The following is a 23519-nucleotide window of genomic DNA, read 5'->3' as shown; positions in this document are numbered from 1 at the left end:
TAGTTTTAGTTATTCATTGTTTTCATTCATAGTTCTTAATCCTCATTGTTATTAATAACAACAATGACAACAATTTCGTGCATAGTGATCGGTCTTGGTCTTACTGAGACCACAAACTGGGTCTCGACCTCCAGAAGTCAATTTAGTCGACTAAAATTGCTCCTTATTTTTGTCGACTAAAGTTGGATTAAAACTCCAATACAATCAGGTGACTAAGTTATGACTAAGGCTTTAATTATATTTAGTCAGAAGACTATAACTAAAACTAAATTGAATTTCTTTTTTTTTTTTATTAAAATTTTAATTTAATTTTATTTATTTATTTATTTTTTTCAAAATTAACACTGGCTGTTTGCTTGGATTTTTGATGTCTATAGTTGTCATTGGCAGTGAATGAGTTAAAGGCCCCCTCATATGAAAAGTTCACTTTTTTTTTTTTTTTTTTTTTTTAATTGACGCACTGCAGCCAGCTAGCTGATCCTTCCGCTAGAAGTTGTTTGTCTTTTCAAAGGCGGAAGTGCCAGCTAGCTGGCTGCAGTGCGTCAATTAGTCGTCTACACTCAACAGGGCGACGCGCAGTGATACGAACGAACAGAAAAGTAGTGACTGGCGGTAATCGCGTCGGACTTTTTTCAGGAAAGGAGTATTGTGTGGTTTGAATTTGTCAATATTGATTTAATTTAATTTAGTTGAAAAAAAAAACAGCTGCATATCTGCCAAAATGAACCAATAGTCGAGCTGATTTTAGTTTATTGGTCAAGGAAATTATGTTGCAAAAATTGGGAAGGTGGGCGTGGATAAAGAAAAAAAAATGTCCTACCAACAACCTCCCCTCCCCAAAACCGCTCATTCAATTCCAATTGCAAGTTTGACAATAGACTGATTAAGGACACAGTTTGAGTTCAGCAGGTACACACATTTGTATTATCTTTCAACTCTTTTTCACATGAAGAAATGTGAACGGAATTAAAGATGAATGGGCTGCCCAAAAGCCAAATCACACTGCACTTATTAAAGCTTTGAAAGACAAACAGTTCACATTTTAATATCTAAATGATAATGCAAGCAAGTTATGGGAAGGCCTTATGCAAGCTTGCACGTGTTTTTTATTTTGCAAGTTTCATGGATTTGAACACAAAAAAAACTATCAAGTGATTTGAAATAATTGTCTGTGGCTCTGTTGGAAATTAATCAAATCAAGAGACGGCAAATCTGTGACATTTTAAGTATACCTGCAAATGCGATTAAAATTATAATGTTGATGACATGAAATCAGTTTTCAAATGTTAAACAGAATATAACCTAATCTTACATTTATAAATGTTAAAAAATAAAAAAAAACAGTTTTGATAATGCGTAGGCCTACAACAATAATTCAGATCGCAATTGAAAATGAATTAGACAGTTTACTTCCCTTTAAATGTAAAAAAAAAAAAAAAGATATAGAAAAATCACTTGATAAAAGAATCATTTATAGCATAAATATCAGGCGAGCATTTGCACTGCAAAGCAACCGGTTTGGTGGCAAAAAAATAAAATAAAAAAAATAAAAATAAAAATAGGCCTTTCCCAATGGTGTGAAAATACTTTGGAAATAAATCAGCTGGAGAAGCGACAGTCTCCTCCTTGTGATAACACCATTGCATAAAGCGTTTATTCACCATTAACAACACTTACAACAACAAAATCGAAAAAAATTACAGCGACCGACTCACGCGTTTACAAGGATTGAAACTTGAAATCAAATGTATTTTGCTGCCTGCATGGAAACTTTTTCAAAACACATTTGCACGCCTTCCTCGGAGCCTCGTTAAATTCCACAAAACCGAGGGGGAGAAAGAAAAAAAAAAAAAACTAATGCAGCAGACCTGGAGGATTATAATTTAAATCGTGTGAAATGTTGGCAACCTTCTGCTACACCGAGAGCTCAAACAAATCAGCGTGAGCGTTGCGTCAAGCATGGCCAAACAAAAGAAGAAAAGAAGAAAACATTTGGAGGAGAACGAAGAAAAAAAAAAATGTTCAAGGAAAATTGCATTTTTATGGCTGTAAACGCCTCAAATTACACGCGAGTGGCAGCGGCCCGCTGGAGTATTTGGTTGCGGTTCGCACAACATGAAATGACATATTTATTAAATGTGCGTCAGGGGAAGCGTCCCGGTCACGTGGGGGCTGCTCCCCTGGTAGTGCTGCGTGTGGAGCACGTGCAGGCGCCCCTGCACCGACGAGTCACCCGCCGCGTCCCCGGCGGGCAAGTACATGCTGATCATGTCCCGCAGGTCCCCGGATGCATGGCACGTCTGACGAACCGTGGGCAGCGGCGGGCTGGCGCTCGGCTCCGCCTTCACCAGCGGCCCCAGAGTCCCCCCGAGAGCCCCCGACACGGGTGACACGCCGGCGCCGTGGTGCTGGTGCGTGTAGCCCGTGATGCCCCCGTAGACCGGCGGAGAGGCGCTCATGTAGCTCTGCGAGTTCGAGATGGGGCTGTAAGATAAGGCGCTCATGTCGTACCTGTGCGGCGGGTGCGAGTGCTGGTGGTGCGGGTGGTGAGCGCCGGCGCCCGGGTGTTGCTGCGTGTAAGCCAGCTGCGCCTCCTGCATCATGGCGTGAGCCGCCGCGTGAGCCGCGGCGGCCACCTGTCCCGGGTACGCGCCGTTGGGCCAGCCGTTGACGTGGGCCGCGTACACGCCCGCGCCGGAGCCCATGCAGGGCGGCCCCCCGCCGCCGGGGCTGTCCAGCCGCTGCCCGGCGGCGGCGGCCGCGTTGCCGAGGAGCCCGCCGGCCAACGAGTACTTGTCCTTCTTGAGCAGCGTCTTGGTCTTCCGCCGCGGCCGGTACTTGTAGTCCGGGTGCTCCTTCATGTGCATGGCCCGCAGCCGCTTGGCCTCGTCGATGAAGGGCCGCTTCTCGGCCTCGGTCATCACCTTCCACTCGGCCCCCAGCCGCTTGCTGATCTCCGAGTTGTGCATCTTGGGGTTCTCCTGGGCCATCTTGCGACGCTGGCCGCGCGACCACACCATGAAGGCGTTCATGGGTCTCTTGATTCGCTCCTGGGGGACTTTACCTCCTCCTCCTCCTCCTCCTCCTCCTCCGTTGGACGGGTTGGTCTGTTGCACCACGGGGGAGTGCAAGTCCGTCTCCATCATGATGCTGTACATTCACCTTGTCTTGGTCGAACCACTCAGACCCGCAGAAACATTCAGGCCGCCTCAACCCCCCTCGAGGTTGCTGAAGAGTGATGAAGAGCAGTGGTCGTCTCAGAGGGGAAACTTGCTCCTCACTTCCCCCTCGTTGCCCTTTTTGCTGTCATCAGCCTGGCAGGGAAAGGAAAAAAGGCAGCCTGGGAGCTCAGCGTGCTTGCATGCGCCACTTTGCTCCGAGCGCGCTGGCAAAAAAAAAAAAGAAGAAAAAAGTTGGCTATAGCGTGCCCGGGCCGCTCGTTCGCTGACAGCCGCTAAATGAGCCCGGGCGGCCAATGGAGAAGCTCGAGCGGGGACGTCATTTGCATGCGCGGGCCCGAGCTTCGGTTGACGTCACAGTGGCTGGGCGCGTGCGTGAATGTGGCTATTAAATATCTCAACTTTGATGCAAGTGCGGTTTAGAACTTGTTTAGCATCACGACATGAGTATTATTAAAAACTATTTTTTTTCATCGCTTATACTGATTTAGGGGTAAAATAAAAGCGATCAGAGTATAATATAATTCTCCACAAAAACAAAACAATTACTTTTAATGAATATGAATGTTGTCAACGTTATAGAAAAGACAACTCCTGAACAAATAAACAATTTCACAAATCGTCCATATATATGACTTCTATTTTAAATCAATAACCAACCGCTGTAAATGAAATGTTTGGAATTTCTCTGCGCTTTTGACAACCACCAACTGGCTCTGCTCTGCTTTGCTCTATTCAAGAGCCACAGGTGCGTTTCTGTTGTCTGTTGCTAGGAGACGAGTTGACTGACGGAGCAGACCACGATGCCATTCAAAGCACCCCTTTTGTTTCTTTCCAGTGCTCTGTGGTGAACGTGAGAGAAAGATATTTAACACACACACGACGCACGCGCCATGCTCGCATATACATACCGACGAAGAAACGGTATCGGTTTTAAAAGTTGCAAATATCGGTATAGGCCTACATTTTTAAAGCCCGTTGTGTTTGTTTCTTGAACATGGGTCAGTGTGATATCAAAAATATAACACTATTATCATTATTATAATTATAATTATAATTATAATTATAATAATTATTATTATTATTAGGGCTGTGAATCTTTGACTGTCTCACAATTCGATTACGATTTTTGGGTCTACACGATTGATTCAGAATCGGTTTTCGTCGATTATCGATTCAAACGATTTTCGATTCAAAATGATTTGATTGACAAATGATTTCTGCTTCAATTTACAGATATGCACAACATTGTCATAATCTACTCCAGTCTGCTTTGCAAGACAAAATGACAAATAGAGACATTAAAGTGTCTTTTTTTTGTTTTGTTTAAACATTTATTAATTTTTGGATTGTAAGTGCCCTTTTCCACAAAAAAACAGCATGTGGGCTACAACTGCCTTTTCCCCTTCTTCACCATTTCTAATTTACATAAAATCAATTTTTGGATATTAATATCGATTTGATTCGATTAATAAATGAGAATCTCGATTATTTTTCGAATCGATTTTTTGGCACACCACTAGTTATTATTATTATTTTATTTGACTAAATGGGGGCCCTGTGACACGACAAACTCCTTTATTTCAACCCCTAGGCAGTATATATTGTGACCCGTTTTGGGCTTTTTCATGGTTCTGACCAAGTCATTTCAAAATAAGATACTGCCTACAAGTTATAAATGAATGTAGGCTATCTGGTTTTTATTTCACTATATATCATTTAGCTGTTCTACAAAATGCCAGCTGCCGCGACGTTTCCTGTCCTTCCACTCCCTCGCACCTGCTTGTTGCTGACTGAGCTGCTCACCGTTAGTCACCTTATTGCATTGTTTTTTTCATTTTTTTTTTCATTAATTTGTTTCAAAAAGTGAAATGTGTATATGTTACACATAAAGTGCAATATTAAGCCTTTATTTGTTTCAATTTTGATGATTATGGCAGACAGACACAAAAATGTACAAAATAGGGGTGTTTCACAAAATAAGAATATTTCATGTGACCAACAAAAGAGGATCTCAAACACACAAATGTTGCCCTCTGAAAAGTTCAAGCCATATGCCCTCAGTTCTTTGGGCCTTTGTTTGCATTCATGACAGCAGGTGGTGTGGCATGAGGACGATCAACTTTTTGAACGATTCACGTGTTATTGTAGCACAAGATGATTTGATATTGGCCTTTACATCGTCTATACATTTCTGTGTTTCTGTTCCCTAGGGCAGCCATATTTTTATTTCCAAAAAAAAGAGGACTCTCGGCCTGGTCTCAAGAATGTGGTATACCAGTCTCGGTAATGCGGTGCTCCTCCCAAATGTCCTCCCAAAAGAGTGTTTCCTCATGTTCCTCTCGACAATACATACAACGTCAATTTCAATGGGGTTCCAGTCGGGTGAGATTTCTGGCCAATCAAGTGTTGTTATTCCATGGCTATTAAAGCAGGTTTTGGTAGTTTTGGCACTGGCAGATGCTGGAAAAGAAAATCACCGTCTCTGGCGTGAATCATGAAGTGCTCCATAATTTTCTGATAGACAGCTGCGTTGACTGTGGACTTGATCAAAGACAATGAAAACACGCCAGCAAATAGTACAAGTAGGTGTGTTTGAGGTGGATTTGAGGCAAATCTTGTTGCATCAAAATGGTTCATCTTGTACGTTTTTGCTCGGGCCATCTATGGACCAACACTTTTCGGACGGCTGGAATGGAAGGGTGGCAGGTGGAAATGCGGGTTTCTGAAACAACACCTACAGCGAAAAGTCAATTAGGGCTACGGAACATGAAATGGTACTGTTGGTCCAATTTATCAGGGATAGACCGATTATCGTCCGGGCCGATTATCGGTAGAGGTGTGCAAAATTTCAGATTCTTAGATTATTCACGATTCGGCCGTGGAACAATCGAGAACGATTCACAAACGTCCAAATTCCGATTATATAAATATGCCAAGGGAAGCGAAACGAGCGAAAAGTACGCGGAACTGAAACGCAGTAGCGCGCGCGGTCTTCGGGACGCTTTTTGGGACGCTTTTTGGGACGGACCGAGACTACACATCCACAACTCACGCCTCGAGATTCAAAACAACAACAAGCATGGCTGAGCTGACCAACCCACCTCTTCGTGAGATCAGACCTGCTCCGAAAAGGCAAACAACTTGAGGCGGAAGTATCAGCTAGCTGGCTGCAGTGCGTCGGTTAGCGTTCTACAGGGCGCCGCGCAGTGATACGAACGAACGAACAGAAAAGTAGTGGCTGGCGGTAATGGCGTCTGACTTTATTCAGAAAAGAGTATTGTGATGGAAATGTATCACGCTTTTGAAAACAAATAGTTTTTAGAAGAAAAACGCTTTATTTCCGAGACCCCAGCCAGCTTGCTGGACTATTTTCCCCTCGTCCAACACCGGACCAGAACTCGTGTCACAGAACGCTGTCAGGGGTAAGTCAGTGCTGATCGCAGGATCAAATTGAGATTCATGTTAAAAAAATCCGAACGATCCCTTTAACTTCCATTGTGGGGAGCGACCTGAAATTGTGTGACATTTTTGGTGGTCCCCAGACTCCCCACAAGTTCGGACCTTTTTTTGAGGGTCAAGACTTGGTTTTAGAGTTTAGGTTGGAATTGGGTTATGGTTGAGTTTGGGGTAAGGAATGCGGGTAGGCAATTTTTTGATGGTTGAGTTTAGGGAAAGGATTCGGGAAAGGCATTTTGTCTGTAACGGTTGAAGCAGTTGGGATTTTGTGTTTCGCCAGTAGGAGGAGCTGGTGTTTCAGTAATTGTAATAGAAAGGTTACTATAGCGCAAACTTATTTTGTTTATGTGTACTGTTTTTATTTTTCTATTATCTTTGTATCCTTATGAGGACTATATACTCATTAATAATTCGTTTGCAAGTAAATTATGTTTGACTTTTAAAGCACGATTAGTTCACTTCCTGTTTTCGTTAGCATAGCAAGTCAGTAGTCCGTTGCAGCCACAGTAGCTCTCCATCACGAAAATTGCAGAGCTTAAGTGAAGCTAATGGGGTTGGTATATGCCACGGAAGAGGCGGGACGTGATTTTGCACATCAGTTTATTTCCGGTCCGCGTTGCGAACGTGCAACCGAGGGGCACAAAGTCGGAAGCACAAGTATTTTTGACGCAGCCTGCACGTCGCAAACCAAACCGGAAACAAACTGACATGCAAAAAAAAACAGTCCCGCCTCGAGCAGGCCAAAGTGGTATGTATATGTTTTATTTGTATTTGATGTTTTCTATGTTTTGTAAAGCTAAGTTTATTTCCTTGTGCATTTGTCTGACCAGTTCTACGGTGTGTCTGTGGTAAAAAGCAAGACCTACAGTAAAACATCAGCGTAAAGAACTCTTGTGTCTCCGATTTGTGAACAAACCGGCATAATGTCAATGAGAAGTCCCCACGATGATACAAAGACAAACGTGCGTGTGTAAGACAATATGCTAATCTCTGGCGTGGAGTAGAGGGATTTGCTGTATAAAAAGGAGCGCGAGACGGGCATACGTGTTAGTGATAGCTCGGCTAAAGATTCCCACACACACCCACCTCACTGATCCACTTATGCAGGCCTTCCAGTTTGTGTGCCTGTTTGCGTGCGCGCGTCTATGGCAGCGAGTTGAGATGTTAGGAATCTGTTTGCAACATTTCGGGATGCTGAATTGAGAAATCACCTGCAGCCAGGTGAGCGATTTGAAGACTTCTTTCACCAGTGGAGCAGAGACGTCACCATCACATCATGTATGATGTTGCTCACATCTCCAATGTTTGAAAGTAAACTAGCAACTCAAAAACACATAGAAAAAGAATTGGTTCAATTCTCCAAACACCGGCTTTCATCTGGGCTCCACGTCGACAACGCTGCTCATCCTCCACCATTCATTTAGCCATACCATCACAGATAGTCCAACAGTGCTGACATTTTACACTACACTTTACACTAATGTTGTTTGCAGAGGTGGGCAAAACCGTTTCTACAACAGCCCGTCATTGTCCGATGCCCACTTTTTTGCGAGTGTTTTTTGACACGAACCCTAAAAAAAAAAATACACGGACTGAGCACCGCCTGAAGCAGGTTTACGTCCGTCAATCCGGATCAGTACAGACGAACGGTCCTTCTCAATAATTGTATTTTTTACGAAGCTTCGCATCATAAAGCACTTGCCGAAAGGTGGGTGTCAATGACAGGCCGATGTAATGACAGTTTTACCCATCTCTGGTTGTTGGAGTTGCAATACAAGTTAATTTATACTGTATACATATATATATATATATATATATATATATATATATATATATATATATATATATTTATTTATTTATTTAAAAAAAAAAAACTTTTTAATAATTTGATTTGGTCTGTTAGGAGTAGTTGTGTTTGTTTGATCCAAAAAGAAAGGAGGACCCAGACAGAGCGAAAGTTGCTCAGTTTAATTAGGACAACAAAAGGCGCACATAAGTGGACAAAGTCTCGCTTGGAACAAAAGGTGACGATGACAAAAAATGGACGTCATGAGAAAAAGTAGAAGAAAAAAAAAAAAAAACACGCTGGGGGCTGGATGAAAACTTGAGTGTATTACTCGGTACGGGATTAACACAAAAGGCCACAAGTAGTGATGTGCTTCTCGGGTCGAATCCCTGAAGCGTGTGCCGAGTAATGTAGATGAGTGGTTCATGAACGGCGATTCAATGCGTGTGTCGATGACGTACGTGATGACGTTTGAAGCCCCGCGAAGCGGGTGTACCATGTGACTGATTCAGGAAATGATTCGCTAGGTTTGAGTGTAGTTCGAAATAAAAGCCGCAAAGAAACGCTATGGATTCCCCTTCACTTTTTCTGTTTTCGGGTCCCTTATTGCGCTACTTTTTTTTGCTTTTGGCATTCGATTTGCCGAGCTTCTTTTTGCGATGGAACCAGCAAGAAAGAGATTTTCCCTTGTTTGGGACTGGAGCACTTTGAGCAGATCTCACCTCAGAAAATAATGCACTGCAATTACAGTACTATTTTAACAGATTCCAATAATAAAATAAAATAAAATGTGACAACACATAAAATTCACATTTTTCTGTTCACAGTTGAAAGTCCCCTTCAGTCCTGGAATCACAGAAATATACGCGTCCAATTCTATACAAACTTGCTATCTCATATCGATGCACCCCTGCTTCATTAGTACCATGTGAAAGAGTTTTTTTCCCAAAGGAGGTGAAATTCTCTGCAAAAACAAACAAACCGCCTGAGTCCAAAAACTTTGGAAAAAATATTGTTTTTAAATAAATATGAATAAGCACTTTATTTTACCTCATTTCACACTTTCACTTGTTGCATAAGCACAAACATAGACAAAGTAACACAACAATTCATGCTAAAACACTCTTCAAATATATATTCTTTTGTATTTAGAGCATGATTTACAAAATTACACCCCACCATTTTATTGCGTGCACCAAGCATGTTATACATTTTTCTGTCCACATGATGGCGTAGTCGAGGAAATGAATCATCTTGAAGCCCCTACGTGTGTGTGACGCTTTTCACTGCAGGGCTTCACTGCTTTACGGGGCTTCCTTTTGCCATCACTAGCCACAAGTCAAACAACTAGTTTCGTCCGCAACATTAAGAGTAACTGCTTGGAGGGCAGCAGACTCACAAACCATCAGGCACGGCAAGTAGCATAGCGGAACAATAACCCGACACTCCTCACTGTTGCTACCAGGCTTTTAAAGTCGGGCTAATGACGAGATGGGCAGCAGGTGTGTTGGCAGGATCCGCCCTCCAGCCGTTCCCTTAGCAACTGCAAGGGAGGGAAAAACAGAAACAGGAAATGACCCAAAACCAAAACAACCAAAGTACAGATAAGAATACAACTGAGTTGTATAGCAGACTCGTTAAGAGTAGTAGTATTGCTAAAATCTTAACAATACACATCCTGAACAAGGACGGAAAGAAACCAGGGAACTTATGCTGCATTCAAAGAAGGTTGGAAGTCCAATTTATCTCACGAGAATTGGCCCAGTTCCGAATCTTCCGACAACAAAGATGGCTGATTCTGATCAATTGTTTGTTGTTCTGGTTCACACAGCGAGTCAGCTAAAAAATCACGTTGTGTTACTGGATGTGAAGTTACATATTTTGAACAACTCAATTCATAAACGAATGTTAACAAATAGAGATAAATACGTTCAAGTGACGTCAGATTTCAACTGGCCAGTTAAGGTGGGGTCTTTTTTTTTTTTTTTCCGACTTCGCAACTCGGACCTCCCATTTCCTAGGAGCACTTTTCCTAATCGAAGTTTGGAAAAGTCCAACTTCCCACTTTCCTCGAATGCAGCATTACTACAAACAAACTGACAAGACGACGAGGAACACAAGACAAGACACGAGTGGTTGGAGGGACCACACAAGGGATCCGGGCTGACGCGAGAACAGGTGAGGGAAAAAAGAAAAAAAAAGAAAAGAAAAACGGCACACAAGGAAGAGAGACAAAATGAAACTACTGTAAAGTAAATGTAAACTAAAAAACAAAAACAGATCATGAGAGTGATGGTGGATCAGCAGATTGTATTTAATGTGGAATTTTGAACTTTGCACTGTTCAGGAAGCTAGTTGTTGCAACACAAACTTTTTAAGTCGAGAAGAAGAACGAAGGAGGCGAGGAGGGGATGCAGCACAGTAGGAAAGAGGATAGCGGTGCCCATGCAGACACAATGGGAGCATCCGTCCTTTAACTGCTGGCGTGTTATCATCCGACCACAGAGACGCTCCACACGCTTTAAAAAGCACATTTGATGATGTATTAGTGCATCCCAGAAACCACTCGCTGCCAATAGGGGGCTGCTTGCTGTGCTTTGTGTATGCCTCTTGCGTGCGTGTGTTGTGCGTGCGTGTGTGCGTGGCTCCCACCAAATTCTCTTAGTGAGCGTTGCTAAGGTGCTTTAGGCATGGGATTAGCTGGAGGCTCATCGTACGTTCCATGACCGATAAAATGGTACAAAGAAGGAAGTGCCAGACAAACAGGAAGTTGGAATGAAAACATTAAAAATAAATAAATAAATAAATTAAAAAACAGCGGAAGGCCATCAGGACGACACCAGGCAAAATAGAATGAGGACAAACGAAGAAATGAGGGTCAGAGGTGAGGACGGGGGCGAGAGGGATGAGGAAGAGGAGGCGGGTGAGAGGCAGAACGAGCTTGCAGATGGTTGCATCAGCGTGCTCACCGATGGCGAGATGGAGAGAATAAGCCGCATAATCAAGCGTGGAGGCAGCCGCGAGAAAAAAAAAAAAAAAAAAAAAAAAAGTGTCCAGGACGTCACCTTGCCACCGCGGAGCTTGGAAAGCCTTCAGAGCTGCGCCGTGGCAACCGTGGCGTCCCAGTTTGGGCAAATGACGATGACTCAACCATCTTCCACATCCCCGTTTATTTTTGTCAGCTGTCAATCATACATGCAGATGAACGACAGGATACTATTACAAGACGCTCGTGGAATAAAACGAGGAGCTTCTTGTTCGCGTACAGCACAGTAGATTTTCTGTGTGGAGTTTGTATCTATCTGTTGCTCAATTCCAATCCGGCAAAGGAACGACTGTCACTTAAGTGTGTCTGGGTGTAGCTGGCGCTATAGTTTTGCCCCTGAATGGTTGCCCTGACAACGAAAGTATGCAATCTTTGTTTGAGTTTATTTTTTTTTAATAATTCTTATTTGACTATAAATGTACATAAAACCATTTATAGTTTTGTTTTTCTGTTTATTTTAATGAAATAATTTATGCTGAGAATATTCCGGTATCAATCACTTCCGGTTCGGGTCAAAAAGTTTGGAAGGTGCGAGAACGCGAGAGAGAGACACAAAGCGAGAGAGAGAGAAAGACTTCCTTTGGACAATTTATCTACCATTGGTTAACAGGGCGCACACGGTATGTTTTGTTTGTTTATGAATATTTGATTTAAAGAAATGACTGTAAATATTAGGGGTGTGAATTGCCTAGTACCTGACGATTCGATTCATATCACAATTCACAGGTCACGATTCGATTCGATACCGATTAATCCCGATACGAATTTATAAGTTGATTGTTGCGATTTTTTCCATTCAAATTTAGAAAATACTAATCAATAAGCTTGTAGAGTGTAAGATTTATATGAAAATGTATTATTTATTTATCTGAAATTTCAGTCTTATAGAGGTTGTAATCTGTTTCATGTTTGAACAGCATTAAAATAAAATATTAAGGCTTATTGTTCCGTTCATATAACATTCTTCCATGCTCAAGGTGTGAATCCTAACCCGAAGTCAGACGTTTTGTTGAATATTTTTCCATTAAAAATGGAAGTTTAAAAATCGATTCACACACACAAAAAAAAAGAAAAAAAAAAGGTATTGATGATAAGACGTTGAATCGGTAAGACTACCGAATGAACAATTCTGAGCTCTTTAAAAAAAAAAAAAAAAAGATTTTTTTTTTATTGAATCGATTCGAGAATCGTGCGATGTAGTATCGCGATATATCGCCGAATCGATTTTTTTTAACACCCCTAGTAAATATTGATTGTAAATATGCGCAATTTCTTTGTTTTTAGTTTTCACGGTGTACCATAACTGTTCCATGTTTGACGAGGAATAAATCGATTGTGGACATAAGTACGAAGCGTGATTCTTTACCGGGGTAGTTACACTGGGTACAAAAGTGGGTGGGCGAGTTCATATGGATGTGGATGCGTTTACATGCGGGGATGCGACGGGTGACCTCAATAACTCAATTTGGGTCAAAAAGGGGGCCGAGTGGTTAGCAGGTCCACCTCACAGTGCTGAGGCTGGAAAAATCGAGTTCTGGCTTCCTGGGTGGAGTTTGCATGTTCTCCCCGTGCCTGCGTGGGTCTTTTCCGGGTTCTTCTGTCTCCTCCCACATTCCAAAGACATGCTTGGCAGGTGAATTGGGCGCTCCGAATTGTCCCAAGGTGTGCTTGTGAGTGTTAGGGATGTAACGAATCAAAACATCACGATATGATAATTATCACGCCGATATTTAAAAAAGATCACAATACTGTATTGTAAAAAATAGAGCTCATACTAAAAAAAAAAGCACAATATTGTACTTTTGTACATAACAGCAATGCATATAAACCACCTACAATCGCTAATAACAATATTGAGGCACTTACTTGCTAATGCAAGCACACATTGATCGCTTCACAAGCAAATTAGGTTCCCCTTCATCTGACAATTAGCATAGATTTTAAACATAGAAGGCCAAAACATCCCTCATGAAAATTAAATTGCACTAATAAACTAGCCACTAGAGGGTGCTAGAACTTCACAAATGGAAATCAACCTGACTTTTTTTAACAAACGTGTTCCTTTTAAATATTGTGAACAGGCGACGATGATATTGTAGCAGTTTTAATATCACGATATCACAATATTGCCCTTATCGTGACATCCCTAGCGAGTGTGAGTGGTTGTTTGTCTCTGTGTGCCCTGCGATTGGCTGGCAACCAGCTCAGGGTGTCCCCCGCCTACTGCCCGAAGCCAGCTGGGATAGGCTCCAGCACCCCTCGCGACCCTTATGAGGAATAAGCGAGGATTGGTCCAGCTCACCTGTGACCTGAATGAGGACAGGCGACAGTAAAAAATGGATGGATGGAGGCACTATTCTTAAACAAAATTATTAAAATTGCATTTTATCTCAACACACTCAGTGCACAAATCTTGAAGTCACGAGTATCTGGAAATGAAAACTATAGATTTGCACTTTTGAATCAAATCAATTTATGAAGTGATGTGACGTGCGTGTGGTCCACTTGCAACACGTACTTTGGTTCCTTGACCAGTAAAGATCGGAACTGATGCAGATCAATAGTTCAGATGAGAACGAGTCACAGTGATGGCAAAAAAAAAAGAAAGAAAGAAAAAAGAAAAGTGACAAGGCGGGGTGGTTCTAATCGACTGAAGCTTTGACCTCTCAGATGCCGCCGCAAGCCTCCATTTTACAGTAGCAATTGGCCCCTACTCATGCGGTGCTCTCCAACTGTCCCCCCCGCGCGGCTGCTCGGCCGATAAGTTGGAGGCGAAGACTAAAAGCTCTTGCAGGGTCGAGTGACAATAGGAGGCCAGGAAAAGTGCTCGCTCGCTTTCCTCCGTGCCCTCGCTCGCTCTCCTTCGCAACAGGAAGATATTATGGAAGTCATTACTGTGTCTCCAAGTCGTTACAAAAGCATCGTCACGAGTGTGCGTGTGCATGTCGGTACATATGCGCTTTAGGATGTCTTTTTTTGTATTATTTTTCTTCTTCTTATTATTATTATTATTATTATTAATTCAATCTCTGGTGTAATAACCTTATTTATTGATTGATTGAATTTTTATTTTTATTTTTCATTTTATTTTATTATTATTATTATTATTATTAATTCAATCTCTGGTGTAATATTTATTGATTGATTGAATTTTTATTTTTCATTTTATTTATTATTATTATTATTATTATTATTAATTCAATCTCTGGTGTAATAACCTTATTTATTGATTGATTGAATTTTTATTTTTCATTTTATTTTATTATTATTATTATTATTAATTCAATCTCTGGTGTAATAACCTTATTTATTGATTGATTGAATTTTTATTTTTCATTTTATTTATTATTATTATTATTATTATTATTATTATTATTATTAATTCAATCTCTGGTGTAATAACCTTATTTATTGATTGATTGAATTTTTATTTTTCATTTTATTTATTATTATTATTATTATTATTATTATTATTATTATTAATTCACTCTCTGGTGTAATAACCTTATTTATTGATTGATTTAATTTTTATTTTTCATGTTATTTATTTATTATTATTATTATTATTATTATTATTGTTATTATTATTATTAATTCAATCTCTGGTGTAATAACATTGATTGATATATTGAATTTTTAATTTTCATTTGATTTTTATTGTTATTATTATTATTATTATTATTATTATTATTAATTCAATCTCTGGTGTAATAACCTTATTTGTTGATTGATTGAATTTTTATTTTTCATTTTATTTATTATTATTATTATTATTATTATTAATTCAATCTCTGGTGTAATAACCTTATTTATTGATTGATTGAATTTTTATTTTTCTTTTTTTTATTATTATTATTATTATTGTTGTTATTATTATTATTATTATTATTAATTCAATCTCTGGTGTAATAACATTGATTGATATATTGAATTTTTAATTGTCATTTGATTTTTATTATTATTATTATTATTATTATTATTATTATTATTAATTCAATCTCTGGTGTAATAACCTTATTTATTGATTGATTGAATTATTTTTTATTTTATTATCTGTTCTCATTGCTGCTGGACATGTAAATTTCCCAGAGGGAGCCATCCCGAAGGGATCAATAAAGTCAAGTCGAAGTCTCAGTCTAAATCTTTCAGGGTTTTTATCCCTTCCTCCTCAGAAACTCAGACTTTCCCCTGCTGAGAAAGACACTTGACGTATATGTCACCTGGGTGTGATTTGATATGCACGCACGCACACAAACCTGCATGTATGAAGATAATGAGTGATGACCTTTAACCTCAGTTCAAGCTTTGAAGAGGATTTATGGAGAACTGTAACCAGCAGCAGAATCCTCAACCTGCTCAGGACTGGTTGTATGTTTTTGTTTTTTTTTGTTTTTAAGGAAAGTCAGGAGAGCACAACAAGCTTTTAGGCTGAGTGGCTGATAGTGGAGAACAATAAAAAAAAGAGGGTAAGCAGAGAGAAAGAGACATTTTTTTCTTAGTCAGTTAGTTGTAATTAGCTTTCAGAAGGGGGGTCGTTAGTTCTTATATATTTTTCAAATGTCTCACTATAATAGACAGTTTTCCCATAACGACATGCACCGCCATGATGGAGGTTGACATTGGCACACACACAGTTTTGTTCTGGTGCTCAAGTTTTTGAGGATCCTCCCAATCTAGTCGCTCACGTTGCTTTACTGAGCAGACAGAAAAAAAAGGGGGCTCTATTTTTATTTTGTAAAAACAACAAAATACCCTCAAGGTCAGGATTATAACAGTCAAAAAATATTGATTTTATTGTTATTGATAAATAGTAAAAATGTATGTTTTGGAAATGAAAAGAAAACCCTTACAACACGAAACCATTTGCGGCTTGCATGTGAGAATTCAGTGACATTGTTGGGCGAAGACACGTACTGACATTGTATATTGCTCACACTGACTGGACATCCTTCAGACCTGATTGTCTGGTTTGCTATCTGAGTCTATTGTCTGTCACTCAAGACAGTAATGAACGCTGAAGACAAGACAATCTTGAAATGACGGGAGGGAAAGAAAAAAAAAATTCTGCACAATTTCCCTTGAGAGGAGCGACCAAGGTTGAGGATCCTGCCAAACAATTAAAAAAAAAAGAAAAAAGATATTTGAACCTTGTTGACAAACATTCAAAAGAATAAACAGACTTAAGTTTTTCCTTGCGGCTTCAACTCGTTTTTCAAGCAAGGTCATGATGAGCGAAATGAAAGAAAACAATCCAACAATACCAGCGCTTCTCAAATAGTGGGGCGGCCCCCAAGGGGGGGGGGACGGTGGCACGAGGCTCCATCATTGACCTCGGGGAACATGCTTTTTTATGTTTTTTTTTTTTAAATTTTTTCCTGTTCTAGAATAAAGTGCAATTGCACCTCCACTACATTAGGGGGCAGTGGCACTCTCGTTATTGGCAGAGTGTGCGCACGGAGGATTTGCTCGGTGGTTTAGGGGTTTTGTTTGAATTGAGCATGCACGCGTTGCACACAGCAAAAAAAAAAAAAAAAAAAAAATCAGCACAAATTATTTTATATAATTTAGGTTTTGCAGGTTAAAGTTTTTTTGTTTTTTTTGTTTTAATATTGTGCTCCTGAGTTAATGTTGGTGATCAGTTTGAATGCATTATTATTTATTGATTCTATGTAATTTTATTTTTCGTATCATATGGTTTGAAATGGTCAGTCAAAAAATGTTTAATTACGGATTTAATTTTATTTTTGAATTTCAGATGCACTTTAAATCTTTTCTGTTACAGTTAATAAAGCTATTCTTTGTTGTAAGTTGCTCCATATTTCTTTCTTTTTTTTAATTCTCTTATACGTTAATAAGGATACAGTGTTATGCAGAGGTGTGCTTATAACAATTTTATAGACAAATGATACGATTTCTAATCGCGTGGGGGTGGGGGGCGTGAGATGTTTTCTTCTTACTGGGGGGGCATGACAGAAAATAATTGAGAAGCATTGCACTAATGTCAGAATTTTACAACTAATTCAATGATTTTTCACGCCATTGGCTGCCTCAGGTTTGACATGGGTGCAAAGCCAGTGAATATTTATGTTTTCTTTACCTACCTTTCATCATTAGTTATTTAGTAGCAGGTTAACGCAGATCCAGATAAACATGTGGATAGAGGATCCTCCACCACGAGTATTCAGGTGTAAACACATCCATGTAACGCAATAAGCGAAGTGCGCATTAAGTTTGCGCATGCGCGAGGGAAAACTTGAAAGACTGAGATTAAGAGTGGTGACAATCTTTGCCTAACTGTACACTTTAAAGCTTTCAAGTCAACTTCCCCGATGTCAGTAAACCACATGCTATGCATGTTAATGAAAAAAACAAAACAACAACTTTCCATCGGTTGAAACGTTTCTTTCAGAGCCGATTCCATTGGATCCAATTCATTTTCAATGACCGTTTGGTAGTTTCGTCTACCCACAATGCACCACGCCGCTACCCATAATGCACCTTGAATTCGAGGCGCGCACTTCGCTTCTAGTCAACGTGTGTTCAGCATTTCTTTTTAGAAGGAACGTCTTTTGTAATTTGCAGCCAATTGAGTAAAACAGTTCAGCATGAATTGGTTTTGCCTTTTTTTTTTTTTTTTTTTTTTTTTTTAAAGATTTGCTGGGAGTAAATGTTTTCAGAGTCATCACCTATATTCACTTAAGGCCCCAATGCCCACCTCTCAACAGTGACCTTCTTCACGGCTCCCAGCAAGGAAGAGAGTGCAGAGATGTGCTGCGACAGAAGTGAATGGAGGATGACTCCAATCCAATCAAATGCGTCCAAGATACATACAAAGCATGGTAAAAATCTCTTTTTACACTTTAGGACATAACAGTATAGTACATAATAATGTATGATGTAGTACATCACTTGAAATCGGTGATCTATATAAGAGAAACTCTGGGTTTTCACTTTGGTTTACAGTACTACTGTGCTGCACCTCAGTGGAGAACAGGTGAATTGCAGGCAAAAAAAAAAAAAAAAGCATATCTACGAGGGCATGAAGAGAAGATAAATTGAGGGGATTTATTTTTCTGCGACAAATGACAGTGTTGCTCTGAAAGAAAAAAGTTTGACACCTGAGTTTAGTCTGCCCATTTTGGTTTGAAATTTAGTTTGTTTGCAAATGTACGGTTGCCTTCTATAGCTTCGTATATGGTCGGCAAGCATTCTTGATTCATTGAGCCATTTTCAACAGTAATAAGATTTTGTCTATAATTAATGTGATACCTTCATTATTTTTCATGAACAATGAATACCTTTAAAAAAAAAACTCGTTTTTCCACTTGCTGTCAACAGAAGATGACATCACCTGTGCTGAGGAAACCAAACCCAGAAAACAGGTCACCTGTGATTGGTCGTTAAGTATCCCTTTAAAACAGCATACAAGAGACCCCAAAATTGTACTCAAAAGAACAGAACATTTATTAACTTAAGTCTGTGTTTTGTATTTGTGTCAACATTTATTTCTATATACTGTCTGCAAAGACGAACACAGGACACCATTTAATTAACGTGTAAAATTGAACATTGTAGTCGAAACTGTCAGTTTTGGATGGCTTTGGTAGGTCAATAGGTCAAGTTCAGTTGGTGCAGTTTGACCCCCACATCCACACAAATGGCTTCGGAAGCTTTTATAGCAAAAGGCAAATAACCAATTTTCTGCAGTGTCAGGTATCCCAAGGGCATTTTTTCTTCAACTTTTCAAGCTCTTCTCAATGCACGGTCAAGTGTTTCGTCCATCCCAATCCACTTTATTCGTGTCAAATCAATACTTTCGCCAGATAGTAAAATAGTTGAAGTACCGCAGCCAAAACTAGAGGTACATGACAAAATTAGATACAAAAAGTACATGAACTGCTTCTGTCATAAGCCAACAGCAACACAAGTCCAAATAGAGACGCTCGTGTAAGAAATACATCGGTTAAAAATAAAGTCACAGTTTGTAACATCGGTTGACGGCATTTAAATAAGTCTTTCTCCATGTGCGGCATATAAAACATAAAAAAAACAAAACATACATACAAAGAATGAACGTATATGCAAGTGGTCAAACGTGCAGTTTTGTTCTTTGATTGGTTTTCCAGCGCCGTTTTACATTCACCCGCTCGGTGACGTACCCACACGCACTCGGCGTCGCGGACACGACAGCTACACAAGGCACCTAACAGGAAGCAGCTACAAAGATCCCCGAGCGGCGACGAGGCTTTGGTTCTGAGACGACAAATCGAGAGTAACATTCCTTCTACTTCTTTCTATTCACGTAGCGGGGCGGCGGCGACGCGTTGAAGACGACGATGGCGGACAAAGTGAAGCTGGCGGTCACGTGGGCCGGACCACATCGGCGGCGGCGTTGTCGCGACGGGCAACGACTGGTGGATAAGTTTGAAGGAGGAAAGGGAAAGAAAGAAGACAGGAGAGGAGGCAGATGAAACGGACGTGGAAATTTGATACATATTTATAACATCGAAGGCAACGAGACAGCTAGCGCAGTTGCGCAACTACCACTGCTAGCAGAAGATTCCTTCGAAAAAGGGCCACAACTAAGAAGGGTAAAGTGCTAGCAGCATACATGCTATTCTAATGTCTAGTGTACGCAAGCAAAACAATAGAGATAGACCGATATGGTTTTATCAAGGCCGATAACGATACAGATTATTAGTAGTCAAGAGGCCGATAACCTATATTTCATGCCGATATTCATTTGCAGTAAAATAGAAAATAAAAAATTAAATACTATATTGACCCATTTGTTTAATAAAAAAAAAAATAACAATTGCAGGGAGCTTCCAGGGTCGTTAGCATGTGTTAGGCTAAATTAAAAATATATAAATAAAAATTTAAAAAGCAAGTAAATAGAAGATTTATACTGTAAATATATATATATATACATATATATATATATATAAAAAATTTCAACATAATTTCTTGATTTATTTATTTATTTTTTTAAATTAAAACATGTGGGAAGTTCCTATTTTTTATAAAGTGGAATTTTAAATAGATCCGTAAATGAAAAGTTCCCCGCATCTCACTTCGTGACAAATGCATGCGAATGTAGCTCATTTGGGGTTTTTATTCGGATTCGTAAAACGTTTCAAAAGAACTTTGCAGTGAAAGATTTGTCTGAATATGTTCCAAATGTGTTTACAACTAGTTAAAAACTGTCTGTGAACATCTTACAATTCCTGATGAAAACCCCAAATTCGTTACGTTCGCAAGGATTTACTGCTCAGCGAGATACCAGCTTTATCGGCCTTCGGATTAAAAAACATGGCCGATGCCGATATTTGTCAAAATGCCAAATATCGGCACCGATAATCGGCCCAGCCGATTATCGGTCTATCCCTACAAAACACACTACATACTGTGATGGCTATAATGCTAGGCTAATGCTAGCTAGACGAGATACACGGAGAAGCCGGCAAGCGTAAAACACGCGAGCCTCAGCCCTCTTGAGACACCCTCCTTACACTTGCTGCAGTGTGTCCTTATGAAGCGTTTCGGGACAAAGTGTTTGCACGCAGGCAGGACCAGTTTGTCCTATAAAAGACACAGAGCACACGGACAGTGAGAAAGAAGGAAGCAGAAGCTCAGTTCATAGGCGGGGCTAAGAGGAGATCTCGCGGCCGCCATCACAATTTCAGTCTGCATAAGATGACGGCGCTCGATGAACCCGTCATAATTCGAAATACCGCCCCACAATCCAATTGCACTTCAGAATTAAAGGGCCAGTACGCGTGATGCCGTCGAGCTGCGAAGTTGTGACACTGGAGCCCTTATCGGGATGTGGTCCTCCTTCGTAGTCATCCCATAATGCTTTGTGTCGTGCTTGGCTGCTGACTTGGGGAACAGTCGTGAAAGGTCACTTTCAACCTGCTATTTGCAACATGTTCTGGTATTCCAGTGTAGTGACGTCAATAAATTAGCATAGCTCCGCTTAGAAGATTCTGGTCCATCTGTGGAGAATTCAATGTGTTCCGTTCACAAAACAGTTGTTTGATGGCAATTAAAAAAAAAAATTAGACCGAGGTCTCGGGCCCTGCCCCGCTGAAGGCGTGGCCCTGCTTTGAGGTGCGGTTGACGTCAGTGAATCTCAGCAGCGGCGCGAAGGTGCAATAGTCTGGTGGCATTTGCCAGCGTGCCAACATGGCTTTCTTGGTAAAAGGTTCAGACCTCGGAGGGTTAGGCGTGTTCCTGCGGTTGCCGGAACCTCGACGGTGGCCGCCGGCCTTGGGAGCAGCGTGGATGGATGACAGGGGGGTGAACTCCGAAAGCTGACCCTTGTATAGTTTATCAGCATTCTGTGGGAGTAGCAGAAGGGTGGGGGGGGGGGGGGGGCATAAAGTTATGGAAGGCTGTGGAGGAGGTGGTACGGAGGACCAAAACTGCCAAAATTCGAAATAAATAAATGACTAAACAAATAAATAAATGTCTAAAAGTGAAAATAAAAATGAATATAAAAAATATAATTAGAAAATTATATCTAAAAAAAATATATATATAAATGGAAATAAATCCGTTTTTATTTTCACTTTGTCATTTATTTATTAATTTTCTTTTTACATTTATTTATTTATTTAGTCATTTATTTATTTATTTAGACAATTATTTATTTGATTATTTATTTATCTATTTATTTAGTCATTTCTTTTTGTATTTCGTCATTTATTTATTTAGTCATTTATTTATTTTGAATTTTGGCACTTTTGGGCCGTAAATACAAGTCGAAATGTTCTTCAAATGAGGGGGCGGTCCTAAGCGTGTCTTGGGTTGGACTCCGCCGTTGTAAACTGCCTGTGATTGGTCGAGTGAGCAGCTCGGCGAACAAGGAAGTCTCGCCGGCTTGCAATGGAGACCTCCAGTAATGGACGACGATCGTGTCCACCGTCACCTCAACTTGCGACTTGAGTTGCAAGACAACAAGTGAGAGCAGACAGTGGACACGATCGTCGTCCATTGCAAGCCGGCGAGACTTCCTTGTTCGCCGAGCTGCTCACTCGGCCAATCACAGGCAGTTTGCAACGGCGGAGTCCAACCCAAGACACGCTTAGGACCGCCCCCTTATTTGAATAACATTTCGACTTGGCTGTACGGCCCAAAACTGCCAAAATCCAAAATAAATAAATGACTAAATAAATGACTAAGTAAATAAATGACGAAATACAAAAAGAAATGACTAAATAAATAGATAAATAAATGACGAAATAAATAGTCTAAATAAATAAATGACTAAAAGTGAAAATAAAAACGGATTTATTTCCATTTATTTTTATAGATAGAATTTTCGAATGATTATTTTTTTATATTCATTTTTATTTTCACTTTTAGACATTTATTTATTTATTTAGTCATTTATTTATTTCGAATTTTGTCAGTTTTGGTCCTCCATAGAGTTGGACGAGCATCCCGGTTGAGTTCAGATTTTCAAAAGAGATTCCTTAAACTTTTGAAGCATGCTTCCAAATAAATGCCTGAATTAGCAGCACTTGATTTTTTTTTTAGTCCGATTGATCAACCGGGATGCTGGTGTTCACTTTTATATAGGGATGTAACGATAATGGCAATATAATAATGGCAATATCACAATATGAAAACTGCCACGTGTTAACCCGTTGCGCTTTTTATAGTGAGCGTCTATGGCAGGGATGGGCAATCTCGGTCCTCGAGGGCCGGTGTCCCTGCAGGTTTTTGAGGTGTCCGTTTTCCAACACAAGCTGATTCCAATCAACGAGATCGTTATCCCTCTTATGCAGAGCTTGCTGATGAGCTGATCATATATCAGCTGTGTTGGAAAACGGAAGCCTCAAAAACCTGCAGGGACACCGGCCCTCGAGGACCGAGATTGCCCATCCCTGGTCTATGGGGGAGGAAGGCTGAATGCCAAAATAATGCAAAACACTCTGGCGATTGTTATATTTTCAGAGGTTGAACTCGGCATACAGTAAGACGTATAGAGATGTGCGGGTGTACCCTTTCTTCATTCTTCTTTTATTCCTGATAGGAGATT

General features: G+C 40.2%; 3 protein-coding genes across 11 annotated transcripts in view; 1 reads left to right on the top strand and 2 right to left on the bottom strand.

Moving 5' to 3' along the window:
- Window positions 1-23519, top strand: part of LOC144013431 (transcription factor Sox-1b-like) — a 76792-nt gene that overhangs the window by 52107 nt on the left and 1166 nt on the right. For 2 of the 5 annotated variants that reach the window (XR_013282245.1, XR_013282246.1), the window contains 2 exons: window positions 18196-18309; window positions 18809-18869. The gene's annotated coding sequence lies outside the window, so the exon portion shown is untranslated. Of the gene's footprint in view, window positions 1-10423; window positions 10603-18195; window positions 18310-18808; window positions 18870-19776; window positions 20062-23519 lie in introns of those variants that run through there. The other 3 variants (XR_013282244.1, XR_013282243.1, XR_013282242.1) reach the window with 3 other exon arrangements.
- On the bottom strand, window positions 1445-4037 carry LOC144013428 (transcription factor Sox-1b-like). The gene has a single exon (XM_077512288.1). The coding sequence runs from the start codon at window positions 3156-3158 to the stop codon at window positions 2133-2135; it is 1026 nt and encodes a 341-aa protein (XP_077368414.1). The 5' UTR covers window positions 3159-4037; the 3' UTR covers window positions 1445-2132.
- The window catches only part of atp11a (ATPase phospholipid transporting 11A), a 39647-nt gene continuing 35080 nt past the window's right edge, over window positions 18953-23519 (bottom strand). For 2 of the 5 annotated variants that reach the window (XM_077512289.1, XM_077512290.1), the window contains one exon: window positions 18953-21813. In XM_077512289.1, coding sequence (XP_077368415.1) covers window positions 21532-21813 — 282 coding nt within the window. In that variant the 3' untranslated portion in view covers window positions 18953-21531. The remainder of the gene's footprint in view (window positions 21814-23519) is intronic. The other 3 variants (XM_077512291.1, XR_013282239.1, XR_013282240.1) reach the window with 3 other exon arrangements.

This window comes from Festucalex cinctus, chromosome 2 (assembly GCF_051991245.1).
Source record: "Festucalex cinctus isolate MCC-2025b chromosome 2, RoL_Fcin_1.0, whole genome shotgun sequence".
Lineage (NCBI taxonomy): Eukaryota > Metazoa > Chordata > Actinopteri > Syngnathiformes > Syngnathidae > Festucalex > Festucalex cinctus.
Note: the sequence above shows the minus strand (reverse complement) of the source record. Positions and strands in the feature narration are given on the sequence as shown.